Here is a 22,458-nt window from a genome sequence, read left to right on the forward strand (position 1 = left end):
CTCAAAGCATAAACTAGGGGAAAACCTCCAACCCGAGCTGCCTGTCCTAGGTTTGACAACTTGTAAAGTAAGCAGCATCATGGCGTGAGCTGATTAAGAAACCTCGCATGTCACTGCTGTCAATTTTATCAAACCATTTTTCTATAATTAAGAGGTAATCCAACCTGGAATATTCATGATGGATTTGAGCATAAAAGGAATAATCCAAGTCTTCCATATGCAATAAGCATCAATCCAAGTTCCTTGGACAAAGAAACCTATCCCAATAACTTTTTGATTTTTCTTGGGTTGGATAGCTGGTTTACAGTCACTACTGGATTGTCCATTATATTAAAATCTCTCTCCATTATGCACACATAATCCTCCCAACATGTCAATCTAGCAACTAAAGAGGAGAAAAAAACTATGCAAGTATTTATTGGAAGCATATGCATTTACTAGCTTCACCTTTGTATCATATATAGTTCCCAGAACTATGATATATTGCTCATTTTCATCTTTATATTGGTGTTCCAGAATAAAAAGCAGATTTTTATTAATTAAAGTGACTACCTCCTCTGTCTTGAAGAGTACAATGAATAAAAACAGTGGCTCACCCAATCCCTGCATAATCTGGCATGTTTGGAATCAGATGGGTCTCCTGCAAAAACGTTATATCTGTGTTCATTTTTTTTCAGTTCAGTAAGCACTTACTTTCTCTTTATGGGTGAATGAAATCCAACCACATTGAGTGATCTAAATTGAATTAAAACCATACTATAATGCTTCAACAATCTGTATTGAAAAATCAGTCCAAATATAGTGGATGGACCCCTCTAGCCAGATCCCCCACCACGAGAACTTTGTACTTTTTATTTGCAAAGAACAATAGAAGATAGTATCCAAGACACCCTCATCTTCATTTTCATACTCAGACAGCTGCACACACACACACACATTCATTCTCATCCACACCATTGATCACTAAGATCTGTACTCTATAGTCCCTTCTTACATAGGCCATTCTCCCCGGCCAGGAGGAAATGTCAGTGTCAAGCACCAAACTTGTTCTTTTTTTCAGCACTTGGTGATCTTTCCCCTGCAGATCCTGGAGACCTCCTGGATCCCTCGAAGAACTGTTCAAAATGAAAAAATGCAAAAATCCTGCACAAATGAATAGCACTAGGGCACAAATTAATTCTTCTGGATAGTCACGCTGCAATACTTCTGCTTTTATAGGTTGTGTCAAAACAAAACCGTTCAATCAACGTTAACACTTCTAGCTGAAAGATGCATGATGGCCAAAATCATGAGTAAGCAGATGTCTCAGCTAAGAAATTTTCACAGGCCAAAGAAAACTTGGGGTGCTTGATCTGACCACAATACTGTCATTGGTAATATGTGCTGTGTCCAACCACCATAATGATGCAGGTAATCTTCACGGCAACTGCCAAACACTACTCAAACTCATTATCCCAAGAGCAACTTTTGCTTCAGATAAAAAATAAAAAACTCAAAAAAAGTCATGCAGGTTTCCCTTGAAAGATCAACATGCTAACTCAACACCATCTAGAAGGTCCATCAATCTCCCAGCTATGCCATGAAGTCCTGCACCTCTTTACTTGTATAAAGAACTTTAGATTCACCCTTATGGTAAATCTTCAGTCGTGCTGGAAACTGTAGTGAAAATTGTATACCATTCTGGTACAATTTGGTGGAGTAAGAAGTAAGTCCTTATCTAGCCACAATGACTTTTGACCAAAAATGAGGAAAAATTAGCATCTTTTTGTTATCGTATAGTAATTCTTTGGATTTTCATAAAAATATAAAGAATATAAGAATTGCCATTCTAGGTCAGACCAAGGGTCATTCAAGCCCAGGATCCTGTTTCCAACAGTGGCCAATCCAAGTCACAAGTACCTGGCAAGTATCCAAGTATTAAATAAATAGTACCCAAACATTAAAAACCAGCTATAATCCATTCTTTACCTGTAACATTTAAGTATTTCACAATTATTTGCCTTGGTTGCCTGCAGTTGGTCTGTTCTCGCTCCACTAATATCATCCTTTCTTGTATGTTCACACTCAGCACCATATTTCGCAAAACTTTAGTAAGCCTTCTGGTTGCAATTGTTCCGAAATGCCCAGAACTCACAAATTGTTTCTATGACTCCTGTTTTCTAATTCATCGATTTTGTTGATGAAGGTCTTATTTTGGGCCTTTATCGATAGTCTCAAAGTGAATCTCGTGCACAGTTACCTTTTCAGAGATTTTTCTCCATAAGACTCAAATTGTTCTTTAAGGTCATCAACTGAAGATTGTAGCTTTTTAAGTTGTTCAGTAATTTCAGCCAACACCACTTTTGTGAGGTCCTGATTACAACTTCAGGTGCCATTTTCTCTTCTGGCTCATCTGGCCCCACTTTCTCTGTACCAGTTCTTTTTGTTTGGGTTCACATATCCTCATTTAATCTATAAACAAAATTGTCCATGTATTCAAAACTGTTGGTCGGATCTTAAAAGCAAGTGTTTTTGGCAATGGATTTAGATTACCTTCAAGGGATCCAAGTGAGCGAGTGGTATGAGCTTCCTACCCTGATATCATCACCAGTAGTGGGAACATACCATTCTGATCTGCACCTCCTCCAGACATTGTCTGGAACTGGAAGTCCCTTAGGCACAAGGTGGGGCTAGTTTAAATGAGGTTAGGGCAGATGTAGTTTGCTTTCAGAGAGAAGGACATGTATCATGTGTGCTCTCTGGGTTAGGCCCCCAGTCTGACATAGGAGAAGAGAGGCACATGCCTTGCCAGTTCCTGTAATAGGACTGGAAGGAAGAGGCATATTAAGAAGCTTTTACAGTTTTTTCTGGTTTTTTACATTTTTGACCTGTTCCATTCCTGGTAGGCTGTATGCCCTTGTCCAGCATGGTCAGGAGGGACTGCATACCTTTTGGACCATCTTAAGAGGAGGTTGCAGCACCCAGCTGTGAGAAGAGATCCTGATTCAAGTTTTTGCATGTTTTAATTTTTCCACCTTTGGGAAAGGGAGAAGTTTTCTGTCCCCTCCTTTTACCCTGACTGTTTTCACTATAGGCCTTTTCTCCTGGGAGGCCAGCATCTATCTGTTGAAGAGGAACATCAAGGGAGTCAAAATTCTCTGCAGACACCCAACAGAGTTTCCACCCCGAGACACCGGACACTACAAGGTGAAGTTCGGGACGCAACATGGACCTCAGGCACTGTGGGAAGGGATCCATTCAAAGTTAAGATACCCCAGACACCATGGGACCGTTATCATTCCCTGACATGAAGGATAATTCAGTTCCAAGCCCCTGCCTGAAGAGACACATCCACAGAGTTAGAAAGCATTCAAAGCCTGGTTCATGTAAATCTGGGAACAGTGGATGTAATGGAACACTTTATATTTGCATCTATTGATTCTTTTAAGAGGAATTTCAGTAAACTTTAATTTGAACACCCATCCAGTGAGTCTTGTCAGGTTTGTCAGTGTACATGTCCCAAAGAGCTATGGTAACAAACACACAGACAGTGGTGGTGACTTTTCAGTGGCAACACCTGATCAGGTCTGAAAGCAACTCTGCCTTAAAGTCCACTCTCTGCAATATATTCCAAAACTGCACACGTATGATCATTAGAAGAGAAGACCACAGCATTTTGAAGCAGTTGTAAAACTTTCAGACGACATTTCACAAGTCCAATATGCACAGAGTTACGACAGTCAATACAGCTAAGAACAAAAGCGTGAATTACTGTCCGAAAACTGCTTTTTATACGCATACATGCTGATTTTTAAGAGCGCAACTTTTGAAAACTCTGCTTTTAACGTTCATATTTCAGATGACTAGAGGAAATTAAATCAAGCTACAGCACGCGAGTTGGCTCTCTCACACAGGCGATAGGCAAATACCCAAGAACTGATTTTTACCACCAGAATCCTATGCCCTGGTTCAATCTCACAGGACCTGGGCTGAATTTGAAATTTGTCTTTAAGAAGCAAAAAATGACGCCACCACCTCCACCCCCTTCACTGGCCTAGCTTGGTGAAAATAAGTATACCCTCTAGGACACAGTTGGATTAATAAACTATTATTGTCCTCGAGTGCCAGGTTTTAGTCAAACATAAGAAATGTAAATGAGACTCAAGCAATAAAGAAAAAAAAATATCGCATTTAGTCCTAACTGACCGAGCATTGATCTAAGCAAATGAAAAGTCTCGGTCAGGGAAAGAACTGATTTGTCTCATGGGTTAAACTTTAATTATCCTTTAAACAAGTTCCCTCCTTTCTGCCGCCATTTTTTGCCATTTCCGTGGGTCCTGACTGCAACTTCCCTCTTGGTGGGCAGACACCAAATGATCATGGTTGGGTGCCCACTTTGGGCCAATTTTCAGGCAAATTCTGATTCCACAATTGTACTTTTATAAATTCTGTGGGTGGTGATGGGAGGGGGGGGGGGGGGTGTCGGTGGAGAAGAGGGGTTCTCCTCTACAGTCATGGGATTGGGTTGGGCCATTGTTCTTCCTTCTCATCTTCCCGGGGTGAACAATTTGCTGATATAATGTAACACTGTGTACTGTTCCACTTCAAGCCTCTCACCAGCCATACATTTTCGATTACCATTAGCAAGCCTGGCAACCAGAAATGTCATGGTCTGGGTATAAACATTTGAAAATATTAAACTGCTACAAGAGAAACATAGCCGGCCTACTTTAGGATAGCAAGCACCCTTGCTCTCCAAGGCACTGAAATCCTCCTCAGTCTCTTCTGTTATATATAACTCCAAAGCCATAAAAATGGCCAAATATTTTAGCCCAAATATTGATGAGCCTGTTCCATGGGTTATCTTTTGCACAAATTTGAATTTTGAAGAATACACACTGTACTGAATAATGTACCTACCCACTGTGTGTACCTAACCCAAAAGTTCCAACCTATCAGATAAAGACATTAAGAAAAGAAACTTTATTAAATAAAAAAAGGTTATTAACGTTTGAAATGTAGGTTGACGTCAGTGATATTTTTTAGGAGACTTGGTCTGCAGTCTAATCCAATTCAGAGTAGCTGTTGCTGGTTAGTAATTTAATAATGAAAACTTTTTTTCTCCAGAAGTAAGCACTGTAAGAAACTTAAGTTATTACATTACAAAGCAGGGGATAACAGTGCTGCAATGCTTGAAGCAGTTTCTGTCTGGTTCTAATTTCCATACTGTGTTCTCTATCGCTCTGTATTTTTAGCAGTTTTAAGGCCTGAGTCACTGAGGCTTTACTCACATTTTATGTTTTTGGAGTAAAAAAAAAACCAAAAAACTTTTAGAAATCAGGCCCTTAGACATGTTTTGGTATTATCTTAATCATTTGTATACAGGAAGTCCTCAACTTAAGGCATTTTGAGTTACAATGATTCAGAATTGCAACATTTCTATAATAACAACTACTATTCAACTTGCAACACTTGCTTCAACTTTAAGACGTGTCTGACCTTCTCCCATCAGGCACACAAGAATGACCATGAGCCGTGACGAGGTGACATTTGTAGGAAGAATACCAAGGGTTTTCTCTCCTTAAAACAATGTCAGTGCCGGCAGGCATGTCTCGGCAGTTTCCTCTTCAGATAAAAAAAATAATGCTTTAAACTATGTCTATGCTTTTTACAGTACTATATATTATTAAATAAGGGTTATTTTAGCAAAAATAGGGTATTGGGCCCTGGCACTGGAACTAATCCCCCATTTATAACATTGTTCTTATGACACAATTGGTTTCAGCTTACAACTTTTCGACTTAAGACAAGGTTTTCAGGAATCAATTGTCTCTTAAGTCTGGGGACTTCCTGTAATGCTTACCAGATGTGCACAGCACTGTACATGGTGAAAGTTACGCAAGACCTTTCCTTGAAACAAGTCCATTTTCAAAGCCATATTTAGAAAATAAATCATTGTCCTAACAGATTTCTTTTAGGCACTTTGAGAAACTGTAGAATACGATTCACTTTTAGCTCAGTGACCACTCCAAGAGTGACGTCATGATGATCAACACCCTCCTATTCATCTGTGCGCTCTCCTGAACATGCTGTAGTTAGGACATTACTTGCCCTCTACCTAAGCTAGTCAGTGCATTTCTCGGACTACCATGACATAGCCCATGATAAAAAAAACAAAAAAACAATGGAGTTCAGATGACTGTGAAATAGGAAAAAGAGCCATAAAATGCCCTACATGACATGTATTTACAATACTTGTGCTTAATGCAAGCTGAAAGAAAGCTGATCATATTCAGAAAACAAACTATGTGCCAGATCAGATGGGCCCACATTTGGTAGAAGCTAATAGGATAGAGGCTCCACCACATAAGATTTTATTTCCATGCATGGCATGTAATGCTTTGGAGCTCTGCTTGTAATGCTTTACAATAAATAAAACCAGGCTCACCAGATTATTAAATAACTAGCACTTATGTGCTGCAAAAAGTAAAAATGCGGGATGAGTCTGTTGGCTCAGGTCATAACACTGGGTCACAACGTGTACGCGGACCTTTAAGATGATGTTAAAAACCTTTTAATTTAACATGGCATTTGAAAATCAGACATTGTAACCAATGTCATGCTGTGAGATTGCACTTGGTAGGGGATAGAGAGCTGCCTTTAAGACAATTCGATTCCATCTGGGGCCAGAGGGTTTTGTTACGTTTTGTGATATTTTTACTTTCTGATGCTTTTCTGAATGTTATTTGTTACCCACCCTGATTTCTGGGGAAGAGGGGGTTATAAATAAGCTTAAATAAATAACGCACTGCAGATTCGGGATCAATCCTGTCTGCTGGTGTCAGTTGGGGTGCAGCACATCATGAAGGCAATGCACTCGATCCCGGGAAGGGACAGAAGGCACCTGCACACTTACTGTGGAGCCTCTGCCAGCCATAAAGAGCGGCATGGAGAGCTTCTCTCAGAGGAGATATCACTCCAGCCCTCAGGGCTAGCAACGATTCCTGGTGCCATCTGGGCATGCTGTCTAAAGAGAAGGGGAGGCTTAAAGAGGGAAACCAGGGAAAAATGCAATTATGAAATGGGTAATCAGGGAACAACTTTTTGTTAAAGTACAACAAGAGTCTTGCATGAGCCAATCAAAAAGCAGCTTCATAAAACTGTGATAAAAATAAATAGTGAAATCCAAAAACTCTTACCAATCAGAACAGAGAAGCAACTATAAAACTGCAGCTAAGTGTAATGTACATTCTCAGATTGTCATCAGACTACAGCTGAAATGGTGACTGAAGTTTAACATTTTATTATTCAGTTAATTTGCAATAGCGAGGGTAAGCAGTTTTACTAAATATACAATGGTTGCTTGAGAATTTAGCCACTGGAGTTACTTACACTTGCAAGTTACCTAAAAAGCAATAGTATCAACAGGTTACTAATTAATATTTATCTGCTACTACTGAAATGTCTTGCAGTAATTAATTTATGAAATGTCCGCAAGTTAATACAAGCACTTAGGCTGTTCTATGAGAGAGTCATTTTCTACGACTGTCAGAAAATTCTGTTCTGTGCTTCCCTTCACCTGCTGCTTGTCTGAGTACTTGAAGTTCAGTCTGTACTGCGCTGTAACTGCATAAACTAGCAGCCGAACTACTATTAACAAGACACTTTCCATTTGGCTGAAGTAAAATCTCTATTGGATACTTAATTCTCATAAAAACCTTGGCCTTAGGAACTCTAGAGCAGCAGATCATCATTACAGAGTCCTTTTATTTTTATTATTAGGAGAAAGGAATACTTATAACAACACAACCAAGCAACCACAAAGAGCCACAACCTGCCAAGTGCATGAAAAAGAATGGAAGTGACCCATGGGAGGCTGAGACGTCAAGGTGAAGTTTTCAGTATGCCGGAGGCTTTGAAACCAAACATTATGGGGCAAGGGGCCTCAGGGAGGAGACAGTGACTTAACTGAAATATTTTTTTTTTCAGTTCAGTTTAAAATGTATTGCAGTGTCTCAAGAAGACGTGTTGGGTCTTCAAACTATGTTATCAGTTATAATATGAGAAATGTTCAATATGTTGTTAAACCCAGGATTCAGCTCCTCGCAGTTTGTATATCTGATATGGCAGAGAGGCTCACAATGCCTATGAAGGAGGCAAATATCAACACATTACACACTTAATTCAAGTTTACAGACCAATAAATAAAGTGAAGCTGAGCTGATTCTGGGATAGGGATGGAGTGAAAACAGCATTTGGCTAGAAGCTTACTGGAGTTTGCTGGTGAGAGCGGCGAGGGGGTATCTTTAAATTGCTAAGTCTCCTGGGAAAGGAGAAGATTGGTAGGGTATGAGGAGGGGGCTTCACATGGGAAGCTCTAAATATTTTTAACAAAGCCAATTTCCTGCATCCTGATCCTGGTGCAACTCAGATTAGCAAATGGCAGCCGGGCATGGTTAGTTTTTTGTTTTGGCCCTCGCTCTGTGACTTTACGAGTAATCAGTGCATGTTTGCTGAACAGTTCGACAGCCTCTGCTTGCACATGTAGGGACATCCAATAACCTCAAAGAATTAGCACTGTATTAATATAACCCCATTATCAAGGAGTCAGTTCTGTTTAACCAATGCCTTACCCAGGGATTTATTTGTAGGCATTTTCTCACAAAAATTCTAGCCCTCCCCATCTTTGTCACGTCAGTGCTTTTGTTAGGCAACATTTACCAAGTTATATTTTCATTAGCAGAGATTACAGCCTGACAGGTCTTTGGCAAACATCAACACAAAATTCCATTTTTTTTTAAGCAAACGATGATTAATCTCATTAAAAGGCTTCATGTTTTATTTCACAGGACCTCTAAAGTTAAAAGATTTTTTTTTTAATTAAGGATCCTTAAGTCCTTTCTTTGTGATGTAAAGCACATGGCTATCAATTACTGGTGAACTATACTCAAAGTTTAATCGGTAGGAACTCACATGATTTTATTTCTGTTTTCTGGGAGGTCATAGCAGAGGTCTGTGTATGGAGTGCAACCCCTCCCACTAGACAGGGTAGGCATCTCTTCCCATTTTTACTTAAAACAGGAGGCCTGCCAGAAAACTAAAATACATCCAGAGTTGCTAAATGCCCGATTACTTCTTCCTCGTCTATATGAATTTTCAAAATTTACAAATGCTATCCACCCATTTTCATTCTACCCCATTTTTGCCCCAGGCCTGAGGAAGACTACCAAGGACCCTCTAAGACTTTGAGAATAGTGCTTCAGAATTAGATCTGCATCAGAAGGAATGGCGTTAGCTGCACAAAATCTTTTAAAATATCTATTTGACCTCTTTTTCAAAAGTGTTCATGAGTGAAATCCTAGCATGTCTATTGGAACATAGGTGGAGTACAATAATTACAATTGCAGGAGTGTTAGCAGTTTTGTTTTTCCTGTTCATTTTTAAATTACTTTTTCTAATGCCGGTAGTCCTTTTCGTGAGCACACTATACCTAAAAGTGTTTGACCTTGTTAGATGCCCTCACTTTTGAAACAAGACATTTAAAGGTGAATTTTAAAAGCCTGACATATGCATCGATTAGGAGATACGTGCGAATGTAGAGCATATGCACACCCGCCGAATTTTAAAAGCCGCCCACATGCACGCATCTCTTGTTGTGCGAATATCTCACGCTGAACAAAAAAGGGGGCAGAATGTAGGCGTGGTGTGGGCGGGGCCACGAATTGTGTGCACACTTACTTAGGCACGTGGGCGTGCAGCCAGCTCCAGTGCCGCATAATTTTACTTCTGTTATTAAGGCGGTATACGCATCAAAGTATTTCCAGGTAAAGAGTTTGATTTAACCATTGAAACATAGAAAGAAATGATAGCAGAAAAGAACCAACCGGTCCATCCAGTCTGCCCAGCAAGCTTATGGTAGTATCTGCCGCGCTATACAAGCCACCCCTATACTTGTCAGTTTCCCAGCCCAAGAAAAGTCAAGGCCCTTGTTGGTTGCTGTTTGGGTCCAATTCCCCGTTACCTCTTGCCTTTGAAGCAGAGAGCAATGTTGGAGTTGCATCAAAAGTGTCAGGCTTATTGGTTAAGGGTAGCAACAGCTGCATCAACAAATTACCGCCATGCTTATTTGTTTTACCAGGCTGTAAAATTCAATGTCCCTGTTGGTTACTGTCTGAATCTCATTCCCCTTTTCCTCTTTCCCCACTGCCGTTGAACCAGAGAGCAATGATAAAGTTGCTTGCATCAACAGTATGAAGGCTTATTGGCTATGGGGCAGATTTTAAAAGGATTTACGTGTGTAGCCACTCCTGCGCGCGCCAAGCCTATTTTGCATAGGCCCAGCGATGCGCAAAAAATGCCGGGACGCACGTATGCTCCAGGGCTTTGTGAAAGGGGTGGGGCGGGGCGGGGGTGGGACCGAGGCCTCCAGCACAGCAGCCGTGCCAGGGGATCGCTCGCCGGCAGCTGGCCAGCAGGCATAATTTACAAAATAAAGGTGGGGGGGATTTAGGTAGGGCTGGGGGGCGGGTTAGATAGAGGAAGGGAGGGGAAGGTGGGGGGGCCAAAGGAAAGTTCCCTCCGAAGCCGCTCTGATTTCGGAGCAGCCTCAGAGGGAACGGGTAAAGCTATCGGGACTTCCCTAAGGCTCGGCGCGTGCAAAGTGCACTAGTGTGCACATCCTTGCACACGCCGACCCCGGATTTTATAACATGCGCGCCATCGTATCTTTTTTCTGGCCCACCTATGTCTTTGAAAATTACGTTATGTGGGGCCCTCAGTGCTCTGACCAGCCTGCCAAAATGTCGCCCTTGAAGATGCACTGAAATGCACCATGTCAGGTTGGGCCTTTGACAATGACATCAAACACGAGTGGGTAGGTCAGTGTTAGAGCCCTGAGCTGAAGGCATGCAGTAACCTTTGGGAATCATTACGAATTGGCTCTAGTTTAAATTTTGTTTTAGCTAGGATAGGGAAGGTAGTAGAGGCAAGGACACACCATTTTGGAATAAGCTCCATCACTGAGGTTGCTAGAATGGCCAGCCCCCTGCTGTTTAGAAAAGCAGCCTGCAACATTGCAAAGTGTGGCTTGTTGAGTTAAGAGAGTGGAAGGAAGTAGGAATGTATTTCTTAAGTTAAAGTTTGTTCTCCTGCCTCTGGTGCTAGGCCCCAAGGCCAGAATCCCTCCAGGTGTAGAAAGGGTACCAGTACCATTTGGGTGCTAGTTCCATAAGTTGGGTTGCTGATTTTTGGACTTATCCTTTTCAGGTGTCCTTCCTGTAAGAGCCCTGGTACCTCTGGGCTGGAGGATTTTGGGGAGTCCAATAGCTAGGTTAGATCAGGAGGTAGGGAAGATTCCACTGCTCTCCATCCCAAAATCTGTGGGTTGGATCAGGATGACTTGCTGCAGGAGGATTTCAGATTTTCCCATTTTTGTGAAGATTTTTTACATTGAGTTACTGGGGAGGAGGTTTGTTGCACCCTTCCTACCCTGAAGAAGGGACATCTGAGAGAGCTGTTGTGTTCCCTATCTGGCCCTTTCCTAAGACCAACCATGTTTTGTCATTGGAAGAGGAGAAATGTGAGTAAGACCTATTGTTACTTTCCGAGGACACCCAATGGAGTCTTCACCCTGAGGAGAAAAGGTACAATTTAAGAGACTGTGCAAAGACTAAGAGCTTGTATCTTTTCCACCAGTATTATGGAAGGGGATTTTTTTTCTGGCCATCTAGGATACTCTGTCCAGCTGGGAAACCTTGTTCTTCCACTGCCCTGAAAGGTAAGAGTTTCCTGGCCCAGATACTAAGAGACACTTGTACAGCAGATAAAAAAAATGCTGGACACCTATGATTTCCAACCATTTGGGCCAATTAAGAACTTTTGCAGTAGAGAATTATTTTGGACACTTTGGGTCTTGGAAGACATATTCATCTGCCCTCCTCCACCCCCCTCAGAAAGAATATTGCCCTGACGTCCTGGACTGGGAGAAAGATGGAAGACAAGACCCAGGGACCCTCGTGTGCCCTTGCCTTTTCAGCTTACAAGCCACAACAGGGATTACACGATTGGTACCTTTTCATCAAGCAAGCCAACCAGAGGCAGCAGCTGCCTCCTCAGTCTCTCTCAGCTGAAGCAGCGGCCTAGCACTTGCAGAAGGGGGCAGCCCTATTTTCAGCCTGCTCCTACTGCTGAATTCTCCCTTCCCACCTCGGCTCTGAAGGCAAGCTGCCGAATAATGCTGCCGACATGTGGATGTGGTTGTGGCATTTGGGGGGGGGGGGAGAAGTGGTTTGCAAAGGGAAGGCTTCTTCCAGTGGCCTGGGTCTCCTCAGTGGCATTCACAATACTTAAGGTTCTTGGGGGAGGCAGGTTGCATGGATGGAAAGAAAGGGTGGAACACAGGCAATAGAGAGGGGAGAAGGGAGGGAGGGGAGAAGACATGAGAGAGAGGAAAGGGAGAGAAAAAGGCATGAAAGTAAAACAAAGAGGGAGGAAAGATTGAAAATGAGAAGAAGGAAAGAATAATAAAGTAATCAGCCACACACAAAATCATCAGTAGCATGGGATCTTCTAGGTGTTTGGGTAATTGTCAGGTTCTTGTGGCCTGGTTTGGCCTCTGTTGGAAACAGGATGCTGGGCTTGATGGACCCTTGGTCTGACCCAGCATGGCAATTTCTTATGTTCTTATGTTCTTACACAAGAACATCTGGGAAAATATTTTATTGTTAAAATGAAAATATTTAGTGGTGAAAAATGTTCTGTATTACAAAATGTCTTCAATCTTTACCTCAATACTAAAATCAGCATTATTGTATGGTTGTGCATCTTACAGTAGTAAAATAAAGAAAGGTGCAATAAAATGTTTGTAAGCTGGGGTTTTTTGGGGGGTTTTTTGTGTTTCTTCTCTCTCAAATAGCCACCCCCCCCCCCCCCCCCAACTTCCCAAACTGTGGAATTCCAAGAGGGACTCCCCCCGGTCCCTGTTGCAGATAAGAATTTGCAATGTGGCCCCAGCACAAACAACGTTTGCCCACCCCTGTCATAATAGATCCAAGATAATAACTCTCTAATGAAATAGCTTTACTTTAAACACCAAAGAACAGAGGGGAAAAATCTGCTTATACGAGAACATCTGTCTAAAACTAAATGTTGCTTTATGAAGTCCACTATAAACAAATCCCTGGGGGGGGGGAAGGGGGGGCAGGAGGGGGAAGGGTGAGCAGGGTTTGAAGTCACAACACAAGGAAAAATCTAACTCCTGCAAGCAATCGCAAAAACAATGCAAAGCAAAGCGCAGCAGTGGAGCTCGCAAATCTATTTCTAGCGCTCCTATAACTAGTGACACAGATGAAACTACAGAGAGAAAAGGGGGTCCGACTGTGGACTGAGGAGCTTCCTGAAAATATGATGATTCCCTTAGTATTTCAATATACGCTTACAAGGAAATTTCAAGAAGAACAATGCTCCAGCTCGAAAGGCTCTGGGCCACAACTGTAAACTCTTTCTATTTTTATAGCTTTAGCTGCATCAGGAAAAATTCTCACACTCGCATTAAAGAATAATGCACTTAGAACATAGCGATCTGATACTCAGAGACAGATTATGGGTGTCGTTTGTATTTGACTATCAGGCTGGTTTGTGCAGGCTGAGGAGTATGCACGTAATGTTCAAGGGGCCGACGCAGCAAATGAGCGCAGAAAACGGGCCCTCGGTGTTGAGCGCCCCACGTTCCTAAAGCGCGCCCAGCCACCTCTCCTGGGTGCGCGATTCCATATTTAAAGGAGGGGTCGTGCTGCCAAGGAGGCGCTAGGGACAAATGTGCGCCCCTCCCGCCTTCTTGGCAGCGGGCACCCAGGAGAGGTGGCCGTCAGCGGGCTAGGAAAGCGGACGCTCAATTCTGCAAGTGTATGTTTTCCTAACCTGTGCACAGCCATGGGTGCTCATTAATTGAGTGTCCGCTTCCCTAACCTGACCACCGGCACTTTTTTTTTTTTTTTAACCTTTTGGTTCCTCCAACTTAATATTGCCACGATATTAAGTCGGAGGCTTACAGAAAAGCAGTATTTTCTGTATACTGTTTTGGGCAGGCGTCAATTTCTGAGCATAAAAACAGGCGGGTCAGGGGCACAGTTTTTTTTTTAGATCTGAGGAGAATGACTAATAGCGCTCATCACATGCATTTGCATGTGATGAGCGCTATTAGTTTCACGGTGGGGGGGGGGGGGGTTGGACAGCATAAGGGGCCGTGAACACGCGTCCAAATCGTGTGTCCAACCACAGGTTAAACAGTGCGCATCGACCCCTTAGTGAGGAAACTGCCTGACAATTTACCACAGGAGCGGCAGAACACCCCAACTCCAGCCTCAGCATTGCCCCCACTCCCACTGCCAGTTTCTTACTGTATGTTTACAATTAATGTCATTCCTTCTTACATGTATTCTTTGCATAAATCATAGAGTATGATTTATTCATTCCCAGACCAACCAATAAAATGCTTGATGCTAATAAACTGTTGGGGTCTTCTTTCTGCTTGCAGGCAGGGATTGTTTTCCCCTCAGATAAACAGCATTACTAACAGAAGTGTCAGTACTGAGTGACTATTCTGTACTAGGTACGGAGAGAGAGAAGGCCATTAAGTACCAAGAGATGTAATCAAAGACCAGGAAACCATGGCCTAAAGATAAAGAAACAGTTCTAATTATTTGGGCACCACTTGCCCGACTTAAAAACATCTAAGCTCATCTCGAGATGTCGCCCCAGCATTTGCCCCCCCTGGAGAAGTGGGAGATGGGTGAATGGTGAGGACTTGTATATGGTAAACTCTCTCAGACTCGGTGCAAGGGTAAAAGGCACCCTAGGTGAATCTTATAGTGTTGCTTCTCCCTCTGCCCTCAACACATGCAATTAATTATACAATAACAAATTTTACAAGAATAAGGGCATTCAAAGTACAATCTTCTGAGGTAAAATTATCAATTTCAACATAATACTGCTGTGCTGCCTATGAGGAAAACTTGTAAAAAAAAAAAAATATATATATATATATATATCTGGAACCCATATGGTATTAGGCCTATTGTAAAGTGTGTTGGGTTTGGCCTTGGCAAAATTATAAACTGAACTACAATTACAGTATACTAAACCCAACACTAACTGCCAGCATTCAAAAATTAAGAACCCTACTCAAGAAAACACAACACTGTGAACAGTACTCTAGGCCATAAAACACCAATCCACATCCTATTAGGAAAACGGAACGAGTCAGGCTGCTACAGATCACCAAACAAACTACATAGTAGCAGAATACCTCACCTTAGTCACACATGCAGAACACAGGCAGACCCTCATCAAATAAAGAATAAAGACACCATAAAGTATAAATAGAAACGTGCAGCCACAAACTGAACTGGAAACTGCAACAAGCCAGACTCTGTATGCAGTGCAACAATAGAAAAACAGAACCACCATTCCTCAGAAAATATAAAAATTAAAATCAAGAGATAAACATCATTCATAATAATAAAATCATACTAATGAAAAGAATAAATATTTCAAAACAGCTGACAAATAGAACATTCTATAATTAAACTCATAACAATTTTTAGAGTTCCCAAAAATCAATAAAAAATTTCAAAACACCAAACAATAATTAAAACTAATAAGGATAACTTTTGATTTCCAGTTACTCTGAGATTGTTCTGGATTAGTGGGAGAAGGGAGTACATACAAACTTTGTCCATTATCTCTCAATTACACACTTGCACACTCTTATCTCCCTCCCGAAGATATAAGTGGCAGCAGTTTGCACCTTCAGCACATAGAGCTGACCAGACTCTTCCTTCCTCCTGCGGTGTAGGCCAATACTGCTCCTGTTACCTCCAGCCATAGTGATTGCACCTCCTTATTCCCTCCTACGCAGGCCCACTTGATACATCTTCCTCTTCTGGGCCCATATTGGTGGGAAGATCAAGGGAAGAAAATGTTGCAGCCTTGCCACTGCTGTGCCACCCCTAAACTGTGGTGCTCTAGGCAGTTGCCTAGTGTTTAGCAGAGTTACTTACCTGTAACAGGTGTTCTCCGAGGACAGCAGGATGTTAGTCCTCACACATGGGTGACATCATCAGATGGAGCCCGATGTTGAAAGCTTATGTCAAAGTGTCTACTTCTTGCCCGCAGTGAGCAAGTCGACAGCAGCAGCCAGAATTTTGGTGGGGCCATTGCCCCTGTGGGCCCCCTCCCCCACCTTCCAATGCCTATGATTTACCCAAAATGTGTTGCCCATTATTGGTGTCTGCAGTGTATATTTTGAACTGACTGTCTCCATAAAGTGTAAAAATCATCATGAAACACAAAAACATACAATAAGGTCTGGATTTTAAAAAGGTTACGCGCATAAGTCCCAGGGATTTACATGCGTGACAGTCCTTAAGTGCGCCGGGCCACGTTAATCCCTGGGACGTGTGTATGTCCCGGGACGTCGGGCAGGGGGGCGGGACGGTCCAGGGGGTAGGGCAAGAGGCCCTCGGCACTGCAGCCATTTGCTGCTGTCCCGGGGGATCGCGTGCCGGCAGGGTGCCAGCGCGTGCTACTTGCGCCTGCTTCCAGACAGGCGCAACAGGTAAAATAAAAATTTGGGGGGGGGTTAGGTTAGGGTGAGAGGGCGGGAAGGCTAGGGGAAGGGGTAGGAAGGTCAGGCTAGGGGGTAGGGAATGGGGGAAGGCCGCGGGCATTTGTGCGCACAAGTTGCACAATTGTGCACTCCCTTGTGCACGCCGACCCCCGATTTTATAACATGCGCACGCATGTTATAAAATCGTGTGTCGGCGTGCCGGGTAGCGCGCACTCCCAACTTTATAAAATCTACTTCTACATGTTTCTTTTTTAGTTCAGTCATTTTCATGGCTTTGACTATGTAAAGAAAAGAAAAAGTTTCTTTGTTCAATAAACCTTTACTGGATGGAAGAAATGAACACAAATTTTTATAGTTTTTGTGACGAGCTCAGTTTGTGCCTAGTAAAGGATGATAAACAAACTGCATATTCATGTTACAGCTTTAAGATTAATTGCAATCCCCACTGACTCTGTGCACTATGGAAATGTGTCTCTTCAAAGTAAATATTGTTCCAGCTGAATGTAGTCCAATATATTGCTAGGACAAAAATGAACCATCTACGTTAACTAGCAGGCATTGCCTTTATTTTCTTTTTGATTGCGAGACATTCCAAAGCATAAAGCATATTTCATTTAGAATTGCTGCCAGATTTCAAATGGTTTGTAAACACAAATAAAAAAAAACATTCCCCAAAAATCTTTCCCAGCTTGCATTAATATCCAGTAGGGATATGCAGGGAACTTTTTTTTTTTTATTCAATTCTATTTATTCGTTTTTAGATAATTTTTTATTCATTTTTTTTTAATTTCATGGGCTTGATCATCTCTGTTTATATTTTGTAAATAGCGCGCACTATTTTCTGAAACAAACTCAAAAGTTTTTTGGGATTTTTGAGGGTATTGTGCATACATTTCAGGATAAAACAAATAGAAATAAAAATGTTCAATTCAGTTTGGATTATCTTTTGTTTTTAAATGAATGTACATCCCTGATATCCAGCTGGCACATGGTAAATGCTGACAACACTGGTTACAAGTGCTACGATTTTCCAACCCAGGTAAGAATTCAGCACCAAAACTTCGAGCTATTTTTGTGTCAGGTCATCGGACAAGTTTCACCATACCTTTCTGTTCTTTTCATCAGCACGGCCCTGAAGATTTGCTCCTGGGGAATCCTCTCTTTCCCATTGCTAGGTTGCACAAAGGGGTGAATAGCGGCCAAGATGAAGCCCTGCTGGTACTCTTCCATCAGCTGAGCTGGAAGATCGTGCACAGTTGACAGCCTGACTGCAGGTGAACCAGGTACTTCAGCTAAAAAGAGAAACGCAACGGTTACTGCTGTAAAGGGTACCAGAAGGAGATTTCTGATTGGCTGAGAGCACTTCTTCAGCATACATTCAAGATTTTCCAACTGTATATTTTGAAATTTAATTTGAGACATTCCATCCTTCATATCTATACGGTCATGCAGCTAAAAGGTGCCTCATATCATTTTCAGTTTCCATGCAGCAGCCATCTTGGAAAGCTAACTGCCTGCAGAAAAAGTAAAAACAACCACTGGTGCCTTTTCTTTTTCTAACATTCTTTTGGCCTTGTCACTGGAATTTATGTTTACTTCTTTTTAGATTTGGGATATTTGTAAAAGCTGCAGACCCTCCCTCCCTTCCCCCAGCCAAAATAAAAAAAATAAATAAACAACACTGCCGTACTCATTAAAATGAGCCTTTTGGGAACATTTCTATTCTGCATTGAATAAATGTGAAAGCTCCAGGGCCATTTCTCTCACAAACCATTGACACTGACAAATAAAAGCAACATTACAAGATGACCAGTAATATAGACAAATATGACAAGAGCCCAGAGAATCCACCTCTTAAGATTATGATGGGATATGGAATGTTAACTGCTTGAACACAAACAGGGCAGACCGATCATCACTCATCCCCCAAACTAGACAAGGTGCAGAGGAAAGCGACAAAAATGATAAAGGGGATAAGGCATCTCTCCTAGGATGAAAGGCTAGGACTCTCCAGCTTGGAAAAGAGAAGGCTGAGAGGGGACACCCTGCTGTGTGTTATTTCTTACTAAGAAAGAAAGGGAAGGGAGTTGCAGTGAGGAGGAAGGGAGGGGGAGAGGACTGTGGGAATGAAGAGAGGAAATTTCCCTGGCACTTTTAGAGAAATTCCTAAATAGAAGTTCTTCACTGTCTGAACTTCACTTACAGAGAAAAGTATGTTACAATAACAGATAAAAGAAGACAGGTAATAGAACAGAAGACAAAAAAAGAAGACAGGTTGGTAAAACAAAAAAGAAAATAAGAAATAGGAAATAGCTTAAATGTGAATGGACAGGGATGTACACTGTATAAGGCAGGAATGGAATGAGAAGGGAATAATAGATGCTGTATCACTACAATTAGGGCTGTACAGCTGCGTTTGTGGTTCAGAACTCACTCCCCTAGCTCCGCCCACTAGTGACGTGTAAATATCGGCTGAGGGTGGCCATAAATACTGGTAGAGACGCTGGTGGTGCTCTCTAGCACCAATGCTCCTTTTTACCTATCTGGGGTCCAGGGCTTGTTGGACCAGCCCAATCAGGTCTCTCCAGGCCCTGTTCCCCGTTTTCCAGCGTCTGTGGCCCTAACTTGCTAGCTAAGTCCTAGTGTCCTAATTCCACCCACCGATGGTGCCAGCCGGAGGAGGGGGTGTAAGTATCAGCAGGGTCCCTAGCAGCATTCTGCCATCGGCACCGCACCAAAGGGGTGCAATGAGGGGCTACACGCCACTTTGTTCACACCTTCATTCACCCCGAGCAGCTTTTAGGAGTAGCAGGAATTGTGGTTGTATTATTGGTTTATTTTATTGGTTTATCTATGTTCTTTTCCTTTTTTTATTATGTGTTTTGGTTTCTGTACTCCTGCTTTTGGGGCAGGTTCAATTGCTGTGGAAGTCAGGAGGTAGCATTACTCGCTGCTTGATACCTGCAGCCTAAGTACAGGAGAATTTGGTTTTGGTTTTTTTTAATTGAGATTCCTAACTCGACAGAACATACGCAGATAAGTCCCCTGGATCCTCGATTTGCGTTACAAGCTCCACAGGAGAAAGCCATGCTCCCAACCTCCCTACAGATTTTAACGTCCCCCATTAGACATGCCTGGCGGGCGCTCACAAACAAGCTGGCATTACCATCAGTCTGTGCATATTTACTCCCGATCATGGGAAATCCAGACATTCTGCAGGGGTCACAGACGGCTGGTTTACGGTCTTGGGCCCGCAAGGGCATTACCCGCCTGGGTAACATATTGATCGGAGAGGGGTCCGTATTGCCTCTGCAGGAACTTACTGCTCTTTATGGTTTAACTGGGGTCCCCGGGTTCCCATACTTGCAAATCAAGCATTATGTTAATTCCCTCTCTGAGCCCTCATCGCCACCGGTAGTTTTCCATACACTAGAGGCCGGTTTTTGCAACTGTCAAAGGCACAACCACCCTCTCTGTCATACTATTATAAGACTGTTCGGGACCAAACCCGTACTGATCCCAGCCCCCTGGTTATGGAGAGGTGGAATGCAGAGGGACTGTTCAGGATCACGGAAGCATTACTCCGCACACGCTTTCAGAAAATATCTAGGGTGACCCCCAATATGCATTACCGCGAAAGGCAATATAGGTTCCTGTGGAGGGCGTACATTTCCACCAAGGTGGCATACCAGTCTCACTTCATACCCTCGGCAACATGTGGGAAATGTAACTGTGCTGAGGGAGCGCTTTCACATCTGTTTTGGGGTTGTTCACTAATCAGACAATATTGGGGAAAAAATCATTCGTTACTTAGCGGACTTATTGGATACAGTGATTACTCCAACACCTCAGGTGGTGCTGTTTGACTGGCTTCCTCCTCTGCTCATCAGAGGTCGGGGGTCCAGTTTGTTCTTTAGCAAAGCCTGCTATGTGGGTAAGAAAATACTACTACTTCACTGGAAAGCACCAACGCCACCCTCATTTTGGGAGTGGCGCAACCACCTTCATCGAATGCTACAAATGGAATGCATGCTCTCTCGGACTTCACCGCGCCTTTGCAGTAACTTCTTGCAAACCTGGAATTCGTATATTCAATCCTTGCCACACCGTTCCAGGAGTCTGATTTTGAACAGTTGAAACACCAGTTCCAAATTGATCAAAAGTGGTTTTGGGACATAGTGTGCCCTTGTTTACCTCAGACTTTTTACATGTAGAGAAGGGGGGGGGGTGTGGGGGGGACAAAGGGGGGGTAATAACTCAGTTATTGTAATAAAACTCTTTTCCATGCTTGGTTTATGTTGGTCTATGGCTGCATACAAGAGTCATGGTGCATCTGCGGTGCCTATTGTTGTCTACCTACTTTTGCAAGCAATAAAAATTGTTTAAACAAAATTGAGATTCCTATTAAGTCCATATGTAGAGTACTGGGACTGTGCTCTGGGGCCCTTAGGAGCACTTTTGGATTTTTACTTGTTAATGTGCAGCCAGCAGGTGGTAAATGGCATTTGTTGCAGGATCTTTTATAGGCCTATAGATTGGATGTATTATGTTATTACAGCTTAAATAAAATACAAGAAGAAAATCCTACGAACTAAGGAGGTAAATAATGTCATTTTGATATCTTACAGTGTAGGGCGATATCTCCTGTTTACCAATGATGCACCAATTATGAATTATAATAGCCATGTACAGGATAAATTCTGGCAGGCCCAAACCCTGCTACAGCGAGAGAAGGAATTTTGCACAGGTGAACTTTAAACTGCATTATATCAGTGGAAACTAGAGGCTTTGATCTAATGCAGTATAGGAAGCCTTATGAGATGTGCCTGTTTGCCAGTTCTGTGCAAATAAAGAAACCAGACAGAAGAGAATATGACTAAAGATCCTAAGCAAGTGCAAGGGACATTCAAGCAGAGAACCCCACCTTTGCAAAGGGGGGCAGCCTGAGACAATGCTGACACCCTGACACAGCTTGATATGCCAACGTGGCAACTGCTTCCCCAAAGAAATGAGGAGGGGAGAAAAAGATCTGCAATGTGGCAAGAGACTCTCCACCCACCACAAGTGTATGCATGAGCTTATGCATATTTCTCAGCGGCGAAGTATAAGACAGGGGGGCAAGGAGGAGAGAAAAGGGCCGGAAAGAAGAGAAAGAAAAGAACCTCCTGGCAGAGCGACCCGGAAGCCAAAAAGGGAGCAGGGAGGCAAGACATGGACCCCCAGAAGAGCCCCAAATCTTGAACGCAGGGAGAAAACCCTGAGAGCAAGAACCTGTGCTGAGGTGTCCCTGGAAGCAAAAGGAGGGTCCAAGACCGACCAGATCTCCCTGCTATCCCAAAGAGTGAGAACCAGCCCTGCCTGCTCTGCCAGCCAAACCAGGAAGCGAGCCTCTCCCCTGCCCATGCTCTTCAGTCAGAACCTGCTTCAGAGGTGAACAGAAGAATCGCCTGAACGTTGGAATCAGGGGTAAGTTAACCCCGAGTATTCATATCATAAGCAGGCTAAGGTTTATGGCATGTTTTGTTACCACCCATGATATAGAACTTTTGTTAGAGAAAACTAGTGCTCAGTAACTAGGAAGTTAAAGATAGGAATTATTATTATTTGCTAAATGCTTTGTTCTGCCAAATCTGATAAATAAAAGCCTATTTTTGAGGAGTACACACATTGTCTTTTACCTGACTTAGGATTGCAAGGAAGGTGAGAGGGCAGCTGGCAATGTCTTGTAGCAGACAGACCCTGGCACACCCCCACCCCCCCCCCCCCAACCGGCCTACAACAGCAACATGGGTTCATGAATTGGAGGGCATTAAAATTAGTCAGATGGCACTGCCTAGTTTTAGATTTTGTAG

The 22,458-nt window shown here is 42.7% G+C and overlaps 1 protein-coding gene across 2 annotated transcripts in view; it reads right to left on the minus strand.

Moving 5' to 3' along the window:
* The window catches only part of RFTN1 (raftlin, lipid raft linker 1), a 355,139-nt gene that overhangs the window by 212,038 nt on the left and 120,643 nt on the right, over nucleotides 1-22,458 (minus strand). For both annotated transcript variants that reach the window (XM_029589243.1, XM_029589244.1), the window contains exon 3: nucleotides 17,712-17,898. In XM_029589243.1, the coding sequence (XP_029445103.1) occupies nucleotides 17,712-17,898 (187 nt within the window). The remainder of the gene's footprint in view (nucleotides 1-17,711; nucleotides 17,899-22,458) is intronic.

Source organism: Rhinatrema bivittatum, chromosome 2 (assembly GCF_901001135.1).
Source record: "Rhinatrema bivittatum chromosome 2, aRhiBiv1.1, whole genome shotgun sequence".
Taxonomy (NCBI): Eukaryota; Metazoa; Chordata; class Amphibia; order Gymnophiona; family Rhinatrematidae; genus Rhinatrema; species Rhinatrema bivittatum.